Source organism: Phoca vitulina, unplaced genomic scaffold, assembly GCF_004348235.1.
Source record: "Phoca vitulina isolate PV1807 unplaced genomic scaffold, GSC_HSeal_1.0 scaffold36, whole genome shotgun sequence".
NCBI classification, from domain to species: Eukaryota; Metazoa; Chordata; class Mammalia; order Carnivora; family Phocidae; genus Phoca; species Phoca vitulina.
In genome coordinates, this window is record NW_022589739.1 from 18435274 (window position 1) to 18461077 (window position 25804).

At 49.0% G+C, this 25804-nt stretch overlaps 1 protein-coding gene across 3 annotated transcripts in view; it reads right to left on the bottom strand.

Annotated features, from left to right (window-relative positions):
• TENM4 (teneurin transmembrane protein 4) overlaps window positions 1-25804 on the bottom strand; it is a 1359030-nt gene that overhangs the window by 221280 nt on the left and 1111946 nt on the right. For all 3 annotated transcript variants that reach the window (XM_032427010.1, XM_032427011.1, XM_032427009.1), the window contains one exon: window positions 1658-1913. In XM_032427010.1, coding sequence (XP_032282901.1) covers window positions 1658-1913 — 256 coding nt within the window. The remainder of the gene's footprint in view (window positions 1-1657; window positions 1914-25804) is intronic.

The window sequence follows — 25804 nt, forward strand, 5'->3', positions numbered from 1 at the left end:
CCCGGAGAACCACCTACTTTGCTCCTAAGTGAGAAAAATGAACATCCAAGAGGAGGGAGTGGCTACTGGGTTCCATGCAAAGAATCAGAACCATCGATTATTTGCTGGCTTCTCTTAGCCACGTGCAGTCATTCAATAAGCACCCTGGAAATAATGGAGATCTGATTAAGCTACCCTGGGTGGGATGATGCAACTCTCTCACTGAGGAGAGCGAAGGAGGCAGAGAAGGACAACTCACACCTGATTGTAAAGGATGTCAACAGAATAATATTAATGAAGAGACTGGGGGTGAGGCAAGCTGGACGGTATCTCTGAGAAATTTGCTTCTGGAAAAACTGATTCCACAGGAGTAAAACATAAGATGGCACAAAAGGATGTTGATTTTCTTTCACTGGATCCCACCCGCTCGATGTGCAACTATCACAGCGATGTGCCAGACAGAGTCAGGTGGGTGCACTTTCCATGGATAGATTAATTTCACATCTTTAAATGTGGGATGGCTTCTGTCCTCTCCACAGATCACGAAGAGGGGTTTGAGAAAATAAAATCTAGGTTTCCCCGCTGCTTTGAGAGATAGGATAGAAGGTGAGGAGGTTCTAATCGTGCTGCCTGGGCCACTTCAGCTTTAGAGAAGGTAGGGAAAGGCTCTGTCCCCCGAAGTCAACAGTGCTTCTCTCAGAGTGGTGGGATTATGGGTGAATCTAGTTTTCGTCTTTATATCTTTCTGCATTTTCTGCAGTGAGCTTGTATGCCTTTATAATTATTTAAAAAAGAAAACAACTCGTTTCCATTTTGGGAAAACAGTGGCTCACCAGAGGGAAGAAGGACAGCTATGGAACTGACCCTGACGGAAACCCCTAAAGGAAGCACTCTGTGAGGCTGGAAGAAGGCAGAGGAGGAGGGGGCCGGGCCAGGGGAGACCTGGAGAAGGTGGTGGTGGTGTAGGAAATAGCACTGCCCACGAGTCTCGCAACCTGGGTTCACATCGTAGCCGCACATCCAGTGTCCATGTGACCTGAGCTAGTCACTGACCCTCTCTGCGAAACTCCCAAATGGGGTCACAAATCACAATACCGCCTTCTTCGTGAAGCTGTGAGAATGACATCATATCTCAAGTATGAAAGTTCTTGCAACTAAAAGTTAGTTGATGATGTATCAGTGTTAGGGATTATAGGGTTTGGGGTATAAAGGAGATAAGTCCCTGGGAGGCGAGGGGAGGGGAAGGGAGAGGAGTGGAGAGGAGGGGGGGCAGATCCCAGTAGGGAAAGGCAGAGGTGTGGGCCGCCATCAAACGCTGACCAAGGGTCTGCTCTCTGCCACCTTTACACACTCAGCTCTCATCCACGATTATAGCGGCCCCTCCAGCCAGCAGCATCCCCACTGCACAGACCAGGAAAGGGCACAGAGGGCTCATACCTTCGTCTGCGGCAGGCCAGCCCCGGACCTCGGGGCTGCTGGATTCGCAAGCGCCGGCTCTTCCTGCCCCACGCCCCTCCCGCCACCGCCCTTCTCCCCTTCTCCCCTTCTCCAGGCCAGCCCAGAGCCACCTCTCCGAGCATTGCCCCGACCCCAGCCTCCCAGACTAGGGAGGCTGGGGACCCCCGGAAAGGCCCCGCCGCCCCTGCGGCTCAGCCCCGCCCACCCCCCAGCCCCGCACCTGGTCTCCAGGGGGATGTTGCTGTTGAGCAGCCAGTTGTCCTGGGCGTGGGCCGGCTCCTGGGCGCCGCCGGCGGGGGGCTCTCCCGAGAGCGAGGGGTCCGTGGGGGCCGGGCTGGGGTTGCTCCTCGGAGTGAAGTTGCCCCGGTTCAGGGAGTTGATGGAGGCCGCGTGGTGCTGGTTGGGGGTGTGGGCGTGCGAGAGCGGCGGCGGCGGCGTCCGGAGCCGCGGGTGGTTCTGCAGGCCGCCCGGGTGATCTAGGGCACAAACACGCACGATCAGCGGGGCCCCGAGCCACCGCCACGGCCACGGCCACAGCCACGGCCGGGCCCCAGGGCCACGCGGGAGCAGCCGGGCGGCAACGGGCACGGTGGGTCGTGCGTGTCCACGAGGTCGGGAGATGGCGGGCTACTCGACAGATACTTAATTGAGCTCCTACTATTTTCGGTGCTAGGGACACATCAACGAACAAAGCGGACAAAATCCCTGTCCTCGTGAAACTTAAACTCGAAAAGAGAGACACAATAAACAAGATAAAAAAAAAAACCCAACTAGCTTCTGACGTCACCCATTTTGCCCCGTTTCTTTGATATTTTGGGGACGGCGTTTTTCAAAGTGTAGTCCCGGACCAGCAGCTTCAACACCACTTGGGAATTTGTAAGAAGTGAAAATTCTCGGGTCCTGCCCCAGGCTTACTGAATCATGAACACTTGGGTGGGCCCCAGCAATCTCATTTCACAAACTCCGGGTGATTCCAATGGATGCTAAAAGTTGAGAAACCCTAACTATCTATAATGGTACATAGTAAATGAAACAAACAAGATAAGTAAAATACATAGTTTACAGAGGTGCTGATAAATCAGAGAACACATAAAGCCAGGAAGGGGCCAATGGCCTGGGTGTGTGGGGTCAATGGTGAAATTTTAGGCTAAGTGGTCAGTGATGGCCTGGGTAGGGGGTAGGAGGTGAACTTTGAGTAAAGGGAGTGATCCCAATTAAAAACCACCTGGGGGTTATTAAAAACTACCATTAACATTTATTGAGCACTTCCTATGTGCCTGGCACCATTCTGAGCCCTCTACATGTTTAAATCCAGCTGATCCTCATGACCCACTGCAGAGCAGGTGCTATTATTCTCCCCACTTTACAGACAAGGGAATTGCGATAAATCTTTTATTTACTCCCTTCAGCTACTTGGAACAATAGGTATTATTATCTCAGATCTATAGATGAAAAACCGATTTTAGGATAAAGCCCACACAGCGTCCAGCAAGCCCTTCAGAATGTGACCCACGCCTGTCTTTCCAGTCCTCCCTCTCCCCTCCGCTCCCACCACAACTTTCCCCCAAAGGCCAAGAGGTCTGCTGCAGCGACGTAGGGGCTGAAACCTCATTTCCAATGAGGACAGTCCCCAGGAGTGTGCGTGGTGCCTTCTGAAGATGTGCCATGCTGTGCCAGCAGGGGTGTCCCTTAATGGGAGGGGAGAGAAGAGAGCATGGGAGCCAAAACAGGCAGACAGCAGACAGCCTTGGACCAGGGAGAAGGTGAGAATAGCAGGGCCATTTGTTTATGTCCTCAGGCAGCACTTTAATGGAGACATTTGGAGCCTGGGACAGAAGCCAGCAACAGAAGCAGCCTCCTGGGCTGGCTGAGTGTCCCTCCTACCCTTGGACTTTTAGGCTGCTGGCTGCAGGCCAGGGCACCGAAGCAGTGAGAGGGACCGGACCACTATTGTCCAGTGCTTATCAGGAGGCCAGCAGAGAGGATGACCTAGCCCTTGCTCCACGCCCCTCCCCCGACCCCCCCAGAGTCAACCTCCTCGTGGCATGTTTACCTAACTGACACTGATAGGTGCTGCGGCGAGCATCTTCTATGGGTCCTTTTACAGCCTGAACTGTGCGAATGCTCACAACAACCCCCAGAGGGCAGTAGTATCATCAGTCCCACTTTATAGACTAGGAAGCTGAGGTTTGCAGAACTACCAGGCAGTCCTTATTAATCCAAAGCCTGAATTCTGTCTACCAAATCATGATGCCTTTGCATCAAACACAGACACCAGCTCAACTGTCTCAGTCCATGGCCGAAGGCAGGAAAACCCCCCTCAGTACAGACGGCAAGCATCTGAGGTCTGGGTCAGGACAGGCTGGCCTGCAAGCCTACAGACCTCTGCTTTGTGACTAAGTGGGGATGCCAGGCTCTGGTAACGCTTTAGAACCACTGCCGAGAATCCTGAAATAATGAGATTTTAAAATATAAGACCACTGGTCATAGATCTAAAAAACTAACTTCTAAAAGGAAATTCTCCTATGAGGATAAGGAATGTCCTGGTCTGAATCCTCTCTATTTTTTAAAGCTCGGCTCAACTGATAACTCCTCCAGAAAGCCTTCCTTGATCTACCCTCCCCAAAGTTCTTTTTTCCTTCATTGAATGCTAACAGCCAGTAACCTGGACCACTCATCTTTTCCTTCTCCTTACAGTTGGCATACTTATATCCCCATCTTGCCTCTTCTGGTAGGTATAAAAATCCCTATTCCCTCCATGCTGGTGATCACAGGTCCTACAACTGACCAGGTGCTCAATACAGGTTTATTGAGCAAACGGCTCTTGTGAATGGCTTGGGCAGTCTATCCAAGAGAACAAACCTAGTGTGGAGGACATTTGTGCGCAAAAAGTCATAGCAGATCTCCCTGGGCTCTCTAGAGCACGGGCCTATACAGCCCTTTACTGACTCACCTGGATGCTTCAGGTGGGTCCTTTGTCCCCCTTCCCTACCCCTTCCATGCTGAGAACGCTAGGAAAGGGGACTTTGAGGTTTCCCAGGTTCCCATGGGAAAAGCTCCATGTTTTGGGACTCACGACCCCAAAAAAGAGACATGACCTTCCTAAGGAGCAATTGTCTCCTCTGGTCTGACTGGAGTCTCCCCTCTGCCCCTAAGGCCAAGAGGGAGGATAGAGGGGACAGACATAGAGGGTCCTTCTTTTCTCCCCTTCCCCCTCTCCAATTTGGACTCCTATCTTGAGAGGGAAACTCTAGTTCACTCATTCAGCATTTCCTGAGTGCCAGGTCCGGTAAACTGGGTGTCGGGAATGCAGTGGTGAACGAAATAGAGATGGCCCAAGAGAGGCGCAACTCTCTGCTGGTTTCTACAGAGTGGCTGGGTGGCCTCCGGTAACTCACTTCACCTCCCTATTCCTTGGTCTGTGAAAGGGGGTACACAATCCTCCATCGCCACTCTCTGGTGGATGAAAAGGCACAGCTCTTGTTCAAGTGCCAAGTACTTGGGCTTCCAGTGCTCCCTGAGGGATGGGACCGCGTGCCATGCATCTCCATATCCCTTGTCAATCTTTACAGAACGTGGGGGGAGACCACAGCAGATTAGCTGGGTGCACTCCTTGCTTGCACGAGCAATAGCCTCTCTCCTGCTCCCTGCGAGTGGATGCATTGGTACATTTGCAAAGCTGTGCTGTAAATTCCAATTTACACCCTCTTTTTGCAGATAGAGCCTCCAAGTATATCTCTGAATCAAGCCCAGATATGAGTCATTTTTACTGTTCTGCTGCACACCTCTGTTAGTAAAGGCCACTTGCTTATCTGAGTTTTGCAAGCCTGGTTTTCCATCGACTATTTTTGCTTCCTACAAGTTCTCAGATATATTTGCAGTTGCTGCTTCCCTCCGACACCTCAGACATTTTTTTCCATTTTATATGCACAAAAATCGTGAATGTTGAAGCCTCCAGAAGCAACTCCCTAAACTGAGATCATCATGGAGCTTCTTCAGGATGCCCTTCCAAGCAGGAGGTAATAGAAAGAGACTAGGCTTTGATATCAGGCAGCCCTGGGTTCAAGTTTTGGCTTTGTCACTTATAAGCGGTGTTAAGAGGTTAAGTTCCTTAACCTCTCTGGAGCTTCAGTTTTCTTACCACGAACTGGAGATACTACCTACCTTCTGGGGTTGTTATGAGAAGTAAATGAGATAATGTACATAAGGTGCTTATTAGCACAGTGCCTGGAATACAGTGATGCTAAACACTGGTAACTATTAATTCCACGGTTACGATAAAGGCATGCTGAATGAATAAATTGTAAAGTGCTGAATCATCCCCATGATAATCACTCGACAGCATTTACAACAGGGGTTCCAAGGCAAAAAACCTTGAGAGAAAAAGAGCAAGAAAATATCTAACAGAAACGTGCTGTTCTTCTATTGCAGCCGAATCTTATTCTGGACTGCCCTCTGGCTTCCAGGAGCCCTGGTCTCAGGAGGGTGCCTGTAGTTCAACATGCAGATCAGAAGTGATGAGAATGACTGCAGCCTGACCCTCGGGACAAAATCAGACACATGGGGGCTCCATGTCTTCGAAGGGCCCCTTTCGGCATCAAATAAGCATATCAGAGCAAACCAAGGTGCTGCTCTGTCCTGGGTTCAGGTGCACTCTAAGAAGAAGGCCCTCGAGGTTGTTCAATCCATCAGCAACACTAAAGAGCCCTCTGCTGTGTGCAGAGACTGGATGAGTTTTAAGATGAGGATGAGCCCCAGCCTTGGCCAACAGCCGGTGTCTGGAGGCGTGCTGACGAAAGGTTTAAGAGCAGGGCTCGGGAGTCTTCCAGACCCAGGCTCTGGCTCTGATGAGCTACATGATTTAAGGCAAGGCCTTTAACTTCTCTGAGCCCCTAATTCCTCATCTGTAAACTGAATATATAATAGTAACAGTAATAAAAGGAAGAGGAAGAGGAGGGAGAAGGGCTACTGTAGACTGGAAACATGGCGGTCCAGAGCTGAGACAAATAGATCCCTGACTTTGAGCTGCTCGCAGTCTAGTAAAAAAGCAGACACTCGGATACTACACACAATGGCAATGACGATGGGATTGCAATAGTTAACATTTACTGAGTACTTACTATGTGACTGGGTCTCAGTGTTCGAATTATTTAATCCTTATGATGCCCCTGCAATGAAGGTACTAGGATCATTCCCCATTTTGTAGAAGAGAAAACTAAGGCACCCAGATGGTAAGCCGTTTGCCTAAGATGACACCACCACTGAGTGATGGAGCCGGAATTCGAACCGGGGCTGTGGGGCTCCAGGGCCCACGCTGTTAAACACCCTGCTGTGTATATATTAAGCGAGTTGAGTCCGGTAACGTGCTGATGTCAATGCCTGTCACACAGTGAGCCCCCCACAAGTGGTGGCTCCCAGGATTCTTGCTAGCTTTCACTACAGCCCGCTGGAGCTCCATGGAGCCCCGAGGCAGCTGCCAGACCGACTGTTGGGGCTGGGGGAGGCTTCGGGAGAAATGACATGCGACCTGTGTCTAGCGGGCACGTGTGAGGGGTTCGGAAGCCTGAGAAAGCCAGCATGACCCGCTGGGGCCCGTGGATGAGCAGTGTGATGGCTGGGAGGGGCAGCAGCAGCCTGCGAGGAGGAGGCACCGGGGGGCGGGGGGCGGCGGTTGCCTGCAGGTGCCCCCGAAAGAACTTGGCCTTTCCCGGCAGGGTGAGAGGATCCCTGGTGGGCTTTAAGCAGGAGAGTGCCGTGATCACTAGTGTCTGAGGACGATTTCCGGTGGCCGGATGGAGGGTGAGCCAGGCAGGGACAGACCACAAGCCGGGCCCAGGCTGACTGCAGGATGCCTGCCCGCTAGAGAGGCTCCCGCCGCCTGGGTCATTATTCTTTTATGAGAGCACACTCAGGAGAAAAAGGCATGAACTTCCAGGGCTTTGGCTAAGGCACAGAATTTTAATGTGTCAACAGCCCTGCGATTGAAGGCCAGCCGTGGCTCTGTGCAAGGGTGCCAGGCTGGATGCCCACAGTCAGCCCCGCGAAACTGCTGACAGGCGCCCCGAGGTCTCCTTGCTCTGGAGTTCACGGCGACCCAGCGTGCACTGCAGTCGTTCATCGGGCCCTAAAGATTGTCAGATATGAAAGATGATGGTATTTAATTACCATAAAACACAAAAACTCCAGCTGCCTGTGAATGCCAACAGGAAGACTTATTTGGCTTCCATTAAAATGCCATCGAGCACCACTAACTCGGGACGGTGATGTAGCAGTGCTGAGAGCTCAGCTAATGAACCTTGGCCTCCACGACCAATTTAGAGAGGCCAGAAAGCTCTTTGTCACGGCAGTCGGCAGCCGGGATCTGATGGCCTGACTTCCAGCCTCAGCGCTGCCTCCTTCAAGCTGTATAATCTCAGACAATTGATGTAGCCTGCATTCTAGCTTCTTCGTCTGTCAAAGGTACATGAAGGCAGCTTGCAAACTGTGTGGTCCTGTGTAAGAGTTGGAGACAACTCTCATCATCATCATCATCATTATTATTTAAAGATTTTATTGAGAGAGAGAGAGCATGAGCAGGGGGAGCGACAGGCAGAGGGAGAAGCAGACTCCCCACTGAGGAGGGAGTCCAACACAGGGACGCAGGGACTAGATCCCAGGACCCTGGGATCATGATCTGAGCTGAAGGCAGATGCTTAACCAACTGAGCCACCCAGGCGCCCCTCACCATTATTATGATTAGCTTAGCCCAGAATGAATACAGACCGTGAAGTCCAAAATGGAACCACCGGTCTGAGCATGAGGCTAAGGCTGACTTTTTGTTCCCTCCGTGAACAAATGCTTTCTGTTCACTTTCATTGCTGTGAGGCTCTTTCTATGTCATGGCCAATGTGCAGCGTTTAGAAATGGTACTTGGCCTGAAAGCCCAGGTGGACTCATGGCAGGGAGGGTCCAGGGAAGCTGAGACAGTAAGCAGGAGTTTTTTTTTTTTTTTTAAAGATTTTATTTATTCATTTGAGAGAGAGCGCGAGCAGGGGGAGGGGCAGAGGGAGAAGCAGACTCCCCGCTGAGCCGGGAGCCCTACATGGGGCCGAATCCCAGGACCCCGGGATCATGACCTGAGCCAAAGGCAGACGCTTAAACATCTGAGCCACCCAGACGCCCCCAGCAGGAGATTTTCCAGGGCTCCCCTTCCAGTTTTCTTGGCGAGGGGTAGAAAAGGGCACCCTGAGGTCACAATGAGGCTGTTTCTGCTCCTCATTCAGTCAGGGCAGAATGCTGGGTGAGCACAGACTACGAAAGCGCTTTGCATTGAGATGCAGTGATGAGAGGACCGTGTAGAACCGATGCACAAGCCTCACTGTGTGGGGCGGTGGTTCTCCAATGGGAGTGTCTGGAAGGAAGTGTTTTCTGGTCGTTACAAGGATGGGGAATCACGATGGGCATTTGGCAGGAGGGGCCGGGAAAGCCAGCACACGCGGGGCAGGCGACCCGGTGATCCTGAGGGGCGTGCGGTCCAGTCAGCACTTAGTGTAGTCCTCGTTAGTGAGAATGGGTTAACAGCCCAGTGTAGTCCTCGTTAGTGAGAATGGGTTAACAGCCCCCGTAAGACTGTTTTCTTCGCTTGCCTGCTCCACTCCCACCCCATCTGAGCTCACTCTGAGCCCTTCTCCAGCACAGGGAGCTGACTGCTAAGGCTTGCATCCCCTGGGCTCCCTTGCCCCCTGGCTTCCATGTAGGCGTGGCTAAGTGTTAGCACAACAGGGCACTGAAAGATGGGAGGAGAGCCATGTGGAGGTGACCCCTGCAGGGCAGCATGTGAGGCAGTAACTGGTCCTTCACGGCTACAACAGTTTGGAGGTAGAGTGGTCTGGGGAAGCTTCTAGGAAGAACAAGAACTTGAACTGAGCACAGAAGTAGAGATAGGGAAAGGGCATTCTAGCCAGGGAGCAAAGGCCCATAGGCTGAGAGCTTCAGGCTCCTTAAGGCAGCAAGGATGGTATGGGGGTGAAGGAGAGCAGAGGGAGAGGCTAGAGCCCACCTGTGAGAGCTGGGGGTACCTCTGGGAGCCTGGAGCCAGAGGGGCAACTTTAAGGATGCTTACGGGGCTCACTCAAAAAGCCAAATGTTAGTACTCTAACCAATATTCTAACCAGAACCCCCAGGCTTCATTAAAATGTACATGGGATTCCTCATCCAGCACTGAAAGCTCTCCGAGGGTGCGACTGAGGGTGAGGGACATCCTGATGCCTTTGCCTACACACTGAACAGAGGGTCAGAGTCCCTGTCAGACAGAGCTATTTATACATTGCTCTCGGTTCCCAGGGTCATGGCAATTTACAAACTAAGTCCACAACATCAGGACCTATCTTTCTAAGTGTGTGTACGAACACCTTGGCTGGGCCACCACTGAGCCTGGAAGAACTGGCTCCCAACCTACATTGGCCCAAACTTCATTCTTCGGCATGTCCCTATCAGCCACTAACTGCTGTGTGACCTTGGGCAAGGCACTTAACCTGGCTGAGTTCCAGCTTCCCCAACTGACAAGTGGTTGGGAATCCCCTCCATTTTGAAAATCAAGACTGTATGATTCTTGGCAGATGAATCTGGGACATTTGTTAATGAGCAGCTACTTACAAAGGATGTGCACGGCAAGTTGTGTATTGGATTGTGCTGTGTGATCAGGCACCAAAGAAGGCAGGAAAATGGAAGAAAGAGGAACATAGTGCTTCCTTCCTCCCGCCCTCTCTTCTTGCTTCCATTCCTTTTGCAAAGGTCACTCTGCACAGGCCTTGGGCTTGATACCAGAATCACAGAGGGATCAGACAAAGTCCCTGCCTATAAAATTGGAAAAGGCCACCTGCAGCCACAGGGGAGATTTTTTTCTGGGTACATGGCTTTCCCCCAACTTAAAGCTGTGTCCTGGGAAAGCTTTCTGGTTGTCAAATAAGTTTTCCTTCCTTCCACTGTCACTTTCATAGCCTTTTCAAAAATAGTCTGACCCTTAAACTGTTAGGTCAAGTCCCAAATCAAGAAGAAACCATATTCGACAGGTAAGATAGGAGTGTGTGCATGCACGCGGGGGTGGAATTGAGTTCAGTGGGAGTCTGCAGTGTGTTTTCAGTGATGAGAAGCTCATGGAAACATAGTAGGTTGCATTTATAGAAGCAAAGCACTAGGAATGAGGGAGGTGGTGGGCATGCTGTGCTGATTAGCTGGAGTGGGTCCAGAGGAGGGATGCCTGGATTGTGAGTCATCCCAGTATTATAGAGGCTGATCCTGCCCTGAGGTCTCTGGAGGTAATGTTTTCCCTGGCTTCCTTGGATGGTGAAGGGTTTAGAAACTGTGTTCCTCCGGGTGTAGACAAAGGACCGATGCTGTTAGCCTAAAAAGGAGACGAGTTAGGGGGAAGGGCTTAAAGAAAGAACGTATGTCTAGGAGTCCTGGTGAAACACAGAAATGCCTGATGGTCAGTTGTCCAAGTTCTGTCATTCATGCCACACAATCCATAGCTGAGAAATCACACACATGATTACACGGTGCTGTAGAGAGTCCTAGATTAAAGAACTGTCCCCAGCTTTGCCATGAACTCACTCCGTGACTTTGGGAAAGCCCCTTCCTCTCTCTGGGCCTCAATTTGTCTGCCTCAAAAATGAGGTTCCTTCCTCTTATAGATGATCTCCTGAGGCTCCTTGCAGCTTGTGACAGCCTTATTCCTCATGGCTTCCCTTGCCCCTTTCAGGGAATTTCCTGGAAAGAAGATGACATGTAGAACACTACTGTTGCCCCCAAACAGCTAAAGGGTGGAAGAAGGGGCAAACCTATTCCTTGGGGCTTTAGGACGAAGAATAAGGACAAAGGCCAGAAGTTACCTGGAGCCACCAGCAGTCAATTAAGGAAACCCTTCCTCCTGCCAAGCTCTGCAATTGGTTGCCTCCCAAAACAGTGAGCTCCCTGTCGCTAAAGCGGCAGCTTATATAGCGGGACTCAACCTCTTCCCTGCACTCCAAGCCTCTCCCACTCTGGCAAAATACACACAGAGCTAAACCTCATGCCTCCCTGCTCCCCGGCCCCCAATTCTACCCGCTCTCCTAAGCTCCTGATCTCACCACCACCAGCTGCTGCCAGAACCACCCACCCAGTCCACCAAACCAGACCTTAGGGAGTCACCACCGCCTCCTCCCTCTTTTACCAGATTCTCACCGCTCCCACTGTCACTACACTGAGGCCGGGCCACAGCCAAAACCGGCATCCCAGCCCACAGGCTCTCCCATCTCCAATTCATTTGCCAACTGTCAGCAGGAGTGAGCTTCCTACAAGAAAACAATCTCACCACTCCCTCACGATAAAGCTTCAGTGGCTCCCCAGTGCCCACGGGACAAGACCCCTCATCATCTGGCCTGAGCCCGCCTCTCCAGCGCAGCACCCACCGCTCTCCACTCCCCTCTTTAAAAAGGTGCCAAGGTTGACAGGTTAATTATAAACCACTCATGAAATTGCTCACTGCCTGTCTCACATCCACGGCTTTGCACATGCTGTTTTCTTAGGCATGAATGCCTTTCTTTGTCCCTTCACCTGGTTAACTCAGATTAGGAGTCACCTTCTCTAGGAAGCCTTCTCTGACCACCACTTTCACCCCCAGTGGGGCTCAAGGCACCTCTTCCGGGCTCCTCCAGCCTCCAGAGCTCATCCTGAGTTATCATACTTTGTTTGCACATCTGTCTCTCCTACCATACTCTGAGCTCTAAGGGCAGAGGTCTTATCTTAACATGTCACGGGCTGTGAGGCTAGAAGCAGATGACTCTTCTCTCTGGAGTGCATGGCAGGATCTCTCACCCACGTGCTGCCACTGATTCTCAAGGGGCATGGTGTAATTGGGGCACTCTGATCTTTCTCTTTAAACTTGACCTGATGTTCTCCAAACTGCACGGGAAAGACAGCTGATCACTGAGGGGGATATAAACTCTTTATATTTTAATCAACAGTCGAAGATGCCATGAAGAGCTGAAGAGGAAATCATGACAAGGACTCTTGAGGCTCCCACGGGGAAGAGCCCACTTTGTTGAAACTGATGTCAGCACGGAAGGTCAGGGCAGTTTATGAGGCCATTTTCCTAACCCAAGCCCTGTCCCCCATCACTGCGTGGCCTCGCAGGAGGCTGAATGCCAGCACACGGACAGGTGAGTTCTCATGAATCGTGTTCACGTGCCTCCCTGCATTGTACATCGACTGGGAATTTTGAAGAAACTGCTTTCTCTTGGAAGACGCGCAGACATGCTAGATGGAAGCAACAGGCTGCTAGAACCCACTAGAGCGTTGTGGCATGGTGGTTAAGTGCCCTGGCTCAGGCCGCTTCGGGTTCAAATCCCACTCCCCCACTTACATACTGGTCGCGCTACAAATCTCTTCTGGATCTCAGTTTTCATGCAATGAATCCCATTCAAACAACACAGTGGCCAAGAAGCCGAGAAGTCAGATGGAACTGAGTTTGAAACCAGGCTCCACCACTTCCTAGCTCTGTGGCTTCCTGAAAGCCTTGATTTCTTCATCTGTAAAATGGGGAGACCGGCACCATGTACTGCTTAGTGTTGTTTCAGGGATTTAAGGAGATAGTGCAGAGAGTCCTTAGCACAGTGATTGGCAAACAGAGGGACTCAATTGAGGTTAACTATTAATTCACTCTCTCAGCTCCTTAGAATTACATCTAATTACAGTCCCCTTAGGGGGGATCTTCAAGAACTGAGATCTTATCTGTGCTTGGTCTTTCCTATACCTTCAGGGGGCTTCCCTGTAAAGGCTATTAAGCTCATCTGTAAGTGTTGAATTAAACTAAATCAAGCCCTTGTCTACGTAGGTCTGGGAACCAAGAGGTTGTTGGGGGGAAGAGAATTAATATTTAATGACAAATGATGATGAGCAGGACTCATTTCATCTTCAAGGTAACACCATAAGGTCGGTCTTAATTTCCCCATTTTACAGACAAAAAACCTGAGTCTCATAAACTTGCTCATGTCTTTGTCTACGAACTTTTTCAAATTTTTTTCAACAACGGGATATCTCGGGCCCTAGCATCTGGAACAACTTTATTAAATGTGACATCTTGGTTCAAAAACAAAACAACAAACAAAACAAGAAATATGCCCTTGGTCACACCACTCAGGAAAGGATAAAAGCCATGATCCCCACGCAGATCTCCGCTCTTTCTACCCTTGATGCCCCCTAGAGGCAGAACAAGAAAACATAAATTCTGGAGTACTTAAGCTGTATGTATCGGGCAATTTATTAAATGCAAAAACATCCAATATATTTTTGTTATGATTAAACAACAATCATATCAATAGCTACATGGATGAGGTGTTTTGGGGAGCACAAAAAGTTTTACTGTTTGATAACACACCATAACCACAACCCGAAGAGGTAGGTGTTGCTATCCTCCTTTTACGCATGACTAAACTAAGGCTCTTCAAGGTTATGTGGCTTGCCCATAAACAGACTCCAAGCCCAGTGCCCTTCGCAGCCTCTAGATGCCATATGCAAATGCCTCCTACCTCAAACAAAGAACACCTGCCCAACCCCAGCAAGTCTTAAGAAGCATGGTGGCCGCCACTCAAGTGGTCTTTACATTCTCCCTCAGGCCATAAAAGGCCGCAAAAGGCCGCACTTAGGGGAAAAGGCAGAAAGTCATCCAACTAATTATACAGATCACAGAGATGCTTTTCATCATTTATGACATGATCGCATGTGGATGTTCCTTTTGATACAAGCTCAGGAGATCTTAGGCAGGTGTTTCATCCATCAATGTCCATAAACCAAGACATAATAGAAATGGATAAAAGGAATTTGTCCTCCTGAAGTCCTCTGCAAAGTGTCCGGCTCAATCCCCAGGCCACTGAAATGTAATAACAGTACTAATAATGGCCTCAGAGTATTGAAGGCCTACAGGGCAACTAGCTACTAAGCTAAGCATCTTTATTTATTTTTTTATTTTTTAAAGATTTTATTTATTTATTTGACAGAAACACAGCGAGAGAGGGAACACAAGCAGGGGAAGTGGGGGAGGAAGAAGCAAGCTTCCTGCGGAGCAGGGAGCCCCATGCGGGGCTTGATCCTAGGACCCTGGGATCATGACCTGAGCCGAAGGCAGACGCTTAACGACTGAGCCACCCAGGCGCCCCAAGCTAAGCATCTTTAACCCACTTGCCCCATCTTCTCTTCACCAGAGTCCTCTGAAGTGTAAGAGGACAAACACCGCATCGCATTTGGCCTGTAGCCTTGAGAGCCAGACAGCCCGGGTTCGAATCCTGACCCAGCTGCTTCCTAGCTGTGTGGCCTCGTACAAGACACTTGGCTCATCTTGTGCCCCACTTTCCTGACTTGGAATACGGAGATGCCACCCATGCGGTGGCTGGGCCGACTGGTGTAAAGTGCGAAGAGCATGCCCGGCACGTGGCCAGTAGTCACTAGATGCTAGCTATTACTATCTCTATTTTACAGAGGAGGACACTGAAGCTCCGAGAACTTGCTCGTGCTCCACGGCTACTCAACAGCAAGACTGGAGTTCAAGTCTACCTTCAAGCCCCGTGCTCCTGATGGTGATGGCATACCTGCCACACCCCACCTTGCCATGCACCCAGCAGAGCAGGTGCTCCTGGAATGGCTTTATTACTATTATTCATACTTGAGAACGCCTTCTTAAGTGCCACCCTCCTTGTCAGCGCCCTCCCAAGAGCACTGACCCCCAGCTCCGGCCCCTCCTCTTGCCATGGCCTCAGATACAGCTCACCGAGGAAGTCCCCGCGGCAAGGGCACAGACGGGCTAACGTTATTTCCATGCAGAAAGCGTACAGAGGTGGACGCCACCTGGGCTCATTCCCCAAGCCAATTCTTCTCTCTCAGCTGTGGAATATTTTATTTTTCCAATTTCAGAATCTACTTAGGTTAAAAAAGAAAGGCAGAGAAATCCAATCAGCCCAGCTCAGGTTTGCGAAACAAATAACGCAGCCACCATAGAACCTTAATCCAAGAGTTATATTCATAACCACAGTGATCACTGCTCTGCCTAATTTATACAGCCCAGGGCCTGCTAAAGCAAATGTCTCTTGACGACATAGGACGCAGTGCAGAGACTCACCGACACCACCGAAGGGGTGTAGATCACCAGGCCTGGCATCTCGAGGAATTGGAAGCAGATCTGGATTTGGAGGCACATCCCCCAGGAATTCCGCCCATGCCCTAATGTCATATTCCATTTTTTCTTTTTTTAAATAAGGAAATGGAAGAAGTAAACTTTTGCCTGGCTGCTTCTTTTGTTTTCTGGGGGAAAAAAAATTAAAATAGAAAGGCCAAACTGCCTCAGTGTCCTGGAGAGGCAACGTGCTTCAGAGCCTGGCTGATATGGGTTTGAGTCTGCCTCTGCCACTCACTCGCTGTGTGACCTAAGCAAGTGACTTAACCTCTCTGAGAGCATCTATAAAACAGAGACAATTATACCCACTCACAGATTGAAAACAGAATGAGAGAGCAGTGGGTTTCCAACTAGACCGTGGCCCTTATATTCCCAATGCCTAGTCCATGTCCTACTTTATTGGAAGTCTAATATAAATGTTTATTGACGATGCCTACAATCCTAGTGTCCGTTGTTTACTGAGCGATAACTATGTGCCAGGGTCTGTGCTAAGTTCTTTGCATAGCATGATCTTATTTTATCCTAAGAGCAGCCCTGTAAAGTATATGTTAGTATCCCCTTTCCAGCTCTGAGGTAACTGAGGCTCTGAGAAGTTAGGACACTTGTTCAGAATAGCACAACTCATAGGAGGGGGAGCCATCGGGAGTCCAAGGTCACAGTGGCGAAGCCAGGATTCAAACCCAGGCCTGATAACGCTACTTCTCTGTCCCACCTCCTCCTTCCACAGCACACACCAAACGTCACACATGAAAGACAGCAGATTCCCAAGGCCAGTGAGTTCCCCTTTCTTTCTCCTTTGGACCGCTTATATTTTGGGATTCCTTGGGGCAATTCAGAATTCAGGGTAATACTTCAAGGTACTTAGAGGGATTAAATCACCATTTCCAGCCGACACCTGTTGGACATTTGCAATGATATTGCTCTGTGTTAGTTCCTGTGGCTCCCCAGATTTCTGGACTATCCTGATGAAATCAAAGTGAGAAATCAGACACTCCCGAACGACTCGGGGGAGGGACAGTGCCCACCCAGGCACCCAGGTGAGTCTGATTCGTGCCCTGCCCATTATCTTAAGGTGGCAGGGTGGTCGGTAGGCCTGGGTCCTAGTTCCAGCCCTGCCATGATCTCGCTGGCACGTGGTCCAGACACCCCACCTCTCCGGATGTCAGTTCCTTCCTGTCAAACTGCAGCAAATGCAGTGTTGGGCCTGATTCATTTGCTCAGTGAAGATTTCTGTTAGTTGTTGCCAAACTCTTCACTTCCAGAATCTTATTAATAATCCCCGCTCAATTACTCTGCATTTTGGAATATTTCATTTCTCACACACGCTATATTCACTAACGAATCATTAATGGGTTTCCCATTTTTAAAAATCAAACCCATGTAAAGCTGATACTCAGAATTTCTGATAGGACCAAGAGAATTCAGTCAATGGATCCCTAGTACCTGGCCCATTGCTGACATGAAGTAGGGCCTGTGTTTACTGAATGAATGAATAAGTGAATGAATGGATGGATGGATGAATGCTTGATACTAAGCAGAAGAGCACCAAATGTTGGGAAAATATGAAGTCAAGAGGACCTGGATCTAAGTTCTAGCTCCACCACTGACACGCTGTTGATCTTAGGAGAAGTCACTTAACTAACTAAGGCTCAACTTTCCCATCTCTGAAAGGAAGACAGACCTATCTTAAAGACCACTGTAGAGCTGAATAATAATAATAATGGTAAGGAACACACTGTAGCTAACACATATATAGTGCATACTCTGTGCCAGGCACTGGTTTAAATGCTGTATACATATTAACTCAGTCTTCATAATAACCCTATGGGGTACTTACTATTATTATTCCTGTTTCACCGGCGATGGGAAACTGAGGTATGAAAAAGATACTGTGGGGACGCCTGGGTGGCTCAGTCGGTTAAGTGTCTGCCTTCAGCTCAGGTCTTGATCCCGGGGTCCTGGGATCAAGTCCCGCATCGGGCTCCTTGTTCAGCAGGGAGCCTACTTCTCCCTCTGCCTGCTTCTCCCCCTGCTTGTGCTCTCTCTCTCTGACAAAGAAAATAAATAAAATCTTAAAAAATATATATATATCATAGTAAAAAAAAAAGATATTGTGGAACTTGCCCAAGGACGGACTTGTATCATAGAGACAGTATGCTAACCTACGTGGTCTGGTTCCAGAATCAGTGACCTTAATCCCTCCACTCTACTGCTTGGGCAGGTCCTGCCAAGTGCCCAGCACATGGCATGGTAACTCCCATGCTAACTGAGCAGAAGCCCTAAATGTTGGCCCGTGCAGCTTCACTGCAAGATGCTCAGCACATTTTTCAACTGGGCTTTTTATAAGAATGGCAGTTACCTACAGCACCCCTACATTTTCATGCTCTGTCATGCCCAGGAACCAGTGGGATTGAGTATGAGGTGCTGTCAGAGACTAGCTCTGCTGGTGACTGTACCACAGAGACCTTAGTTAGTGGATGGGAGGAAAAATGAGGCAAGTGCTGTCCACTTAGCCTCCATTTCTGGAAGACATGCAGGATTCCTCTTGCTCAAGGCTTGTTTCCTTCCACCATGCCTTCACCTCTTTAATGTACCTATGTGGCTTTTGCTTGTCTGGCATCCCTTCTTCTTCTTCTTCTTCTTTTTTTTTTTTTTGAGAGAGAAAGAGGGAGAGAGAGTGCATGCACATGCATGAGTGGGGGGAGGGGCAGAGGGAGAGGGAGAGAGAGAATCTTAAGCAGGCTCCATGCTCAGTGCAGGGTCCAATGTGGGCCTCAATCCCACGACCCTGAGATCATGACCTGAGGTGAAATCAAGAGTCAGATGCTTAACTGACTGAGCCACCCAGGGGCCCCTTCTTTCTCTGTTTTGGGGAGCCCTACCATCAGACTCTGAATTTGGATGGAATTGGCTTCAGGGTGGCCAATGAGAGCACCCCCATTCCTCCAGGCAGGGTGTCTAATTCAGGCAGGGCCATGTGACCCTGGTCAGGCCAGTCCATCTCCGGATTTTGCTGGAGCTATGGGGGCGAGGTGGGGGTGAAGGGGGGGGAGAGGCACTCTTTTACCTGGTTTACAAAGCTGGTAGCATATAAGGCTGGAGGGGTTCCTTTTATCAGATGGGGATGCCTGCGTAAGAATGAGGCCAAAGCAAAGAGAAACAAAGTCAAGAGACAGAAAAAGATTCAGAAAGACATTATTTGAATGCCTGGATCTAGTTGCATTGATGCAAAAATGATCCCCTGGACTCTTTAGTTATATCACCCACTACATTTTTACTTTCCTTGAAAAACCCAGGTGGAATTGTTTTCTCTCCCTACAGCTGGGAGTTCTGTCTAACCCCCTCCAGTGATCTCTCAGCCGGGAGTGCTTTCCTAGCTCCCTCCTCAATCATGAGGTTGAAAGTCAACTCAGAGACTGCAACACCACATCAAAGCCCTTCCATACTCTCCAGACAGACCTGGCCACACCCTCCTGTAAACCTGAAATCACAAGGTACCTGCACTTGCACACCCAGTACACCAGTGTGTGTGCACGCGCATGTCCCCCAGCGATTGTGAGCCCTGTGGGGTGACTTCTTCGCCCCATGTCCCTTGAGCCCAGTGCAGGGCTTGCCACATGGTAGGTGCATATGCCCTGACATCACCAACATTTAAGCCAATGATCACAAACATCCCCTCTAATGAAGAAAGAATGCTCTGTTACTATCAGGAATGACCACTTCCACCTCAGAGGCAAATGTCCTGTAGTGATGGCTGGATATTAAATAATGGGAGAACATCCACTTCCAGGTGGCAGAGCATGACCTGCATGGAAATGGGAGCAGCTGCAGTGCTGAGCCCCGAGGCAGGGAAGGGCTGTCCGCTGGATCACAGTTCCACAGTTCGCCGCCTCGGTCAAGTTCTCGTCCTCCCGCTGCATTACTCATGGACGCTGTTACTAATCACGCTTACTCACATTGATTTCTTTTCTCTCCCCGAGGACGAACTACCTCATCCCTCCCTAATCTAATGGCTGAAATTAGGCAAAAGCAGCCATCTGATACATGTTAGGCATCACCCCAGAAAGGAAGTCATCAAACAAGACATTACAAAAAACCTTTTAATGTTTCCATCCTCTTAACTGCCCGTGCAAATCAGGCAGAAGGATTCCAAGTGGAGAAAAAGCGGCTTGAAGCTGCAGCTGTCACGACCCTTCCTTCGGCGTCGGGTCACCCAGCGAAGGTATCCTTGTGCTGGGCTCTTCTCCCCTGGCAGTGAATGCTGAGCCTCCTGTGAGTCGGGCACCATCCATGTTCTGTCATCCGTGTTACAGCACGGGGAAGTTTGGTCGCCACCATCCTCAGTTCACAAATGAGGAAACTGAGGCTCGGAGAAGGGAAGGGAGTAGCCTGAAACGGTTAGCCTGTAAGTGGTGGATTCAAACCTAGGACTAGCTTGACTCTACCAGCTCTTTCTACCTCTTTCTTTACAGGCGGTCTCCTTCTGCCTCTGCCCAGTGCCACCCATCGACACCGGAAGTTAATGGGATTCAGGAAACCTGGAAACAGCCAGTCCTGTGAATGCTGGCATTTTTTTAAAATATATTTTTTAAATTTTTTAATTTATTTTTGAGAGAGAGAGAATGACAGAGAGAGAGAGAGAATGAGAGGGGTGAGGGTCAGAGGGAGAAGCAGACTCCCTGCTAAGCAGGGAGCCCGATGCGGGACTCGATCCTGGGACTTCAGGATCATGACCTGAGCCGAAGGCGGTCGCTTAACCGGCTGAGCCGCCCAGGCGCCCCAATGCTGGCATTTTTATAACGCATTGGGTCCCATCTATGCTCTGGCATTACTTAAGCCTGTGGAAGAATGCGGGTGATGCGTGGGTCTGTCATCTCTGGGTCCCCCTAGATACCAGCAGATGTCTCAGCTCCCTGGAGCTGGGCAGGGAACGTCGTGTCATGGTGACCACGTCCAATCACCAGTGGACCGCGCCCAAGGGAACTTCAGACATACATCTCTGTTTCTCCCTTTCTGCAACTCAAATGTGGCATTTAGGCATATTTCTACATGTCAAAAGCTCCCATGAAGATAGAGTCCGACTGCCCCCTTCGCACACACTTGAGGTGCGCGCTCTCACTACAGACACTCCCTCTTTGCCTCGCCTGAGCCCACGTGTGCAGCACAGCTGGGCCGTAACCACTCAGGCGCTGCAAGCAGCCGCCCTGGGCAATCCTGCCCTCGCAGTGGACTGACGGGGAAGGCCTGGGAACGGGAGGCACGGGGCCCCGGCACGGAGGGCGGTGTCAGTCCTCAGGAGCCTGGCGTCTGGCTGACGCCTCAAGGCAGCTCTCGTCCCGGACACATCATTAGACTAAGATCACATACTGCCAATTTCACTTGTCATCTCGGACTTTTTCTGAAGATCCTGAGCATTCCCTCGGGGACCTCAAAGCCCCAGACCCTCTCCTTGTCTGACCTCAGGGTACAGAGTCAAGTCAACCCGCCCTTACTGGTACCTCCCGTGTACATACAACGCCGTGGGCTAGGCATGGAGCGAGGGACAGAGGGCATGAACAGCATCCCTGCCAACAAAGCCCTGAGTCTCCTGAATCCTCACCGGATGCAGTCCGGGGACTGCTGCTGTCAGGCTGTATCTGGAGTGGGATGGCGATGGAAGTGATTCATGTTCTCTCGCAAAACTGGGAGGGCGCCCAGGCGAAAGCGATGCCAACACGCAGTAGGCACTCTGCAGAACGTTTCCTTGCCTGGCCTCGGAGGCCATCTCCAGAGGCCCTGAAGGATGGGTCGAGTTAAATGCTCGAGGACATGTATGAAATATGCAGGGACAACGTGAGCAAATAAAGGGAGTGTGGTCTGTGCCCCTCGAAAGGCAATTAATTAAGCCCTGCCCTTCTGACGTCTTTATGACAGTTCTTACTACTTAACTCTTCCTGGGTTTTTGCCCAGCGTCTCCAGCTCAGCCGGGTGTCTCTACACTTCTTTAAATCTCTGTTTGTCCCCGGAGTCCACACGGTGCTCTGCATGCAACAAAAGCAGACTTGACTGTCCCTGACAAACTGAGGACTACGTTCCTGTATGATAAAGAACACCGACTGACAGGCACAAGAACCAATCTCATTTCTGAACGGCCTATCCAAAGGCAGGTTTTAACACCAAAAAGAAAATCCTTTGCATGGTGACACAAGGACTAGGAGTGAAAGAATGCCACAGTGTGGGAATCCTGGTCACGTGGGTCCACTGTGTGATTACAGCTCAGCAGGTATCATAACCCCAAAGGCCTAGGACCTCAGGTATCAGGAAGGAAGCAAACCAGAAGTATTCCTCAAGTACAGATGAGGGGGGAGAAGCACCAGGGAGGGAGAAGCAGGTCAGGGTCAATGTCAGACGGAAGGGAGGGAGGAGGAGGTACGGAGAGTGTGCAGCATGCTGTCTGGCACAGAGCTGGGGCTCAAGGCCCCCTTGCCATCACCAGCATCCTTACTGCTAGTTCCTCAATCCCGTACCAGCTCAGCCAAGAATTCCTTTCTTAAACATTCTTACTCCTCGAACCCCTATTAGAAGCCAGGCATTAGCAGCACAGAGGATGCAATGACAAACAGGAATGGTTGGTCCCTGCTCTTGGTGGGAGTGAGAGCAGTAAATGATGAAAAGCCACGGGCAGCCGACAGCAGGGCCAGCTCTGGGGGTGAGTGACCGCTGCAGTCACGTGGGGCCTCACGCTCAGAGGGCCCTGCCCTGGGTTTGACGTGCTATCGCCATCTTGAAATGCTTAAACATTTTTGAAAAATGGGCCATATATTTTCATTTTGCAATGGGTCCCACAAATGAGGTAGCGTGCCCTGGATACAGGAAAGAGCTTTTGCCATCTGACTTCCGTTCTGTCCTTTTCCGGCCGAGTAGTAACAGTGCCATCTGGGGAAGTGATCTCCACTCAGGGTGCCTCAGTGATCCAAGGGTGATCCCATCCCCTGGGCCAGTTAGCTGGTCAGGAATGAACGTGTGACAAAATTCCGGCCAGTGAACTTTGAGGGGGATGTTGCTGCATGTTCCAGGAGAAATTCTCCTTTTGTTTTTAATCCTGAACAATGGTAAGCTAGTCTCTCTTGCTCATTAAGTGAACAAAAAGTGGCATGAGTCTGCATTGCTACTAGCAGGTATCCTACAACAACAAGGAGGAACCAGCCTCCTTGAGGATAGAGCAGAACCATGGAGAGAACCTGTGTCCGGGGGATCCCAATGCAGGATGATGCTGTTGGTCCTGGAACGACCAACCCTGCCGCCACCCTACCTCTGAGCTGCCTTTTCTATAACACAACATATGTCCTGATACTTGGGTGTTTTCTGTTCATTGCAGCCTAAAGCATCTTAACTGTCACTGAGTTAACCAACTTGGCTTTAAGTCCTGATTCTGCCACTCACTAATAGTACACCTTTGGGCAAGTCCCACTTTCTCTCCTTCACTGGAAAACGAGGGCAAGTAATCACATTTTATAAGACTGTAGTGAAAAATCAAAGGAGGCATTGCTAGTGAAGATGCTTGGATGGTGTTTGGCACATAGCAGGGGCTCAATCAATGAGAGGTATTATGATGATGATAACATTTGGACCTAACAGACAGCTGTCTACCGCTGCATTGCCTGGTGATGAGTCGGTTATGAGCTAGATTTCCCAACTGTAAGTAAAAGCAGATATCTTTTAAAAATATCTTCTTTTTACATAAATAGCAATTTGTAACTATACTAAGAAAATTGGAATAAGTTGACAAGTAAATTCAAGTACTTTGTACATGATAGAGGAAGTTGGTAAGTTGCTTTCTCAGAAATCTGGACACCCCCTGGCCCCCCATTACACCAGGGGTTTCCTCTCAATGAATGCTAATATCGAGGCTCATCTATACGTATTAAGATGGCAAAGCTGTGACTCTGCATAATTGAAAATAATTTCACACCCATTGCCACTGATACGAACCCTCATTTCTATTCTTATTAAGCAACCTTCCAAATCTGAATTCTTCCTCTGCACTGTTCTTTTGAAAACTGCCATCCTTTCCCTCTTTCTCCCTAAACAAAACAAAACAGAGCAAAAAGCACCAATTAAGATACATGTGATTTCAGCTTGGGAGCTACATTTTGGGTGTAGCATAAATTCTAATTCACTGGTGATGGGTGATTCACAAATTCTATCCATCAGTGTTTTAGCTATTTTTACTTCAAAACAAGTGTGTTGGGGGGCTGGGGGAAGTCGAGAGGAATAGTTTTGTTGCCCACAACCTGGACCATTTTGTGACTGGATAATTCCAGGTGAATCTTGGGAAATTCCAAGTGGAGGCAGTGAGAGAGAAAGATGATTCTCAACCTTCCGAATTGATACTGGTGGGGAAGAAAAATGCAGGAGAGTTGGAGTCTGTCAGCAACTTGCCAAACACCTATCCAAATTTGGGAGCTTTCTAAAGATGGCACCAGTTATGTTGAAAAGATGGTGAGAATGTGGATACTTTCAAACACACTTCCATGTCAGTTTGAAAACTGTTTCCGTGTGGTTCTCTCATACAGTCATCAGAGAATGTTCCAGAAGTTTGCTTCCCTGCATAAAGCCCTTCCATGGGTCCTCGTTTCTCTCAAGATAAAGTGCAAGTTCCTTAACTGAGCATTCAAGTCTGCTTAAGATCCAGGCCCTTTACAGCCTCATATGTCACCATATCCCTTATATTAAGGATCTTATCCTAGCCACACTGAACCATTTGCAATTTCTCAAACAAGGCAATAAGAGAAAGAACAATCAACAACTCCAAGAAAAATGAAGGCATGTATAAGCACTACTGGCTCAGGAGCAAAAAACCCCCCCAAAACAGAACCAAAAAACCCATATTCTTACATAATCATAATTATGTAATCAAATGACTACATATTTAACCAAAAAATGATTATAACAATTATGTTAGGGTTGTAGGGAGAGGAAAAGCAGAGAGTGGATAGTGTGGGAGTTCTTCCATTGGAGGAAGTCAACAGATAATGGCTAAAATTGATAAATTAAGAAATACCAGTATATGAACATTATTTAAAAACAGGAAGTTAAACAGCAGGGGAAATAGCTAGCAGAGATCAGAGTTGTCTGATGGAGAGTGGGACCTGGGAGAGGCGAGGATTGGGGCAAGGGACTGCTATTTTCCTTATCACAAACATTTCACCAAAATTTAACTTTTAAATTTTGGTATACTTATTGTTTTTATTTAAGAATAATAACAAATATGGGGCACCTGGGTGGCTCAGTAGGTTAAGGGCCTGCCTCAATTCAGGTCATGATCCCAGGGTCCTGGAATCGAGCCCTGCATTGGCTGCCTGCTCAGCGGGGAGCCCGCTTCTCCCTCTCCCTCTGCCACCCCCTCTGCTTGTGCCCTTGCATTCTCTCTGTTAAATAAATAAATAAAATCTTTGAAAAAAAAGAATAATAACAAATAAAAGTATTTTTTTCTAAAAAAAAAAAAAAGCATAGAGGCATAGCTTTAACACTGGGTTTGATGTTGATGTTACAGTTTGAGAAAGTCCACAGTAAACAGAGCTGCAGGGTGGTATTTTACAGATCAAGATAACTCACTTTCTAATGTGGTGAACACCAGTGATTAGGAGAATCATCTGGAATCCATCACTGATATAGGCTTTTGAAGGCTTTGGAAATGCTGATTTACCTGGCTTTGCAGATGATGATTTTCTAGGTTTTGGGGATAAAGATTAAAATCTTCATGATACTGTATATTTTTGCTGCTTGTTATAAAGCATCGTTATACACCAAAATATGTTTTTCCTATAAACCATTCAAATTTTTTTGTTGTTGTTTGTTTGCAGTTCACTGATATTCAGCGAAGCATTTACTTTTAGTCCATGTGTAAGCATGATGTTGCAATTCCCTCACATGGATTATTTTGCTGTATGCTTGAGCTTATTTCTGATGAATTATTTGCTTGTGTGCATTGTGGCTACTAGCATAGGAAATGATTTAATATTGAAGTACTTTGCTAGCTTTTGTGTGCCATTTTTTAACTGATCTACTCATTTCGTCTATAGGGATGGCGTGGGAATTTATTCGTTTATTCTCAAAGAACCAATGATATATTACTTTTGTATCAGGAAAGAAATAAGCAAAATTTGTAAGGGAAGTAGCTGGCTCTACACCACTCCCTCTCCT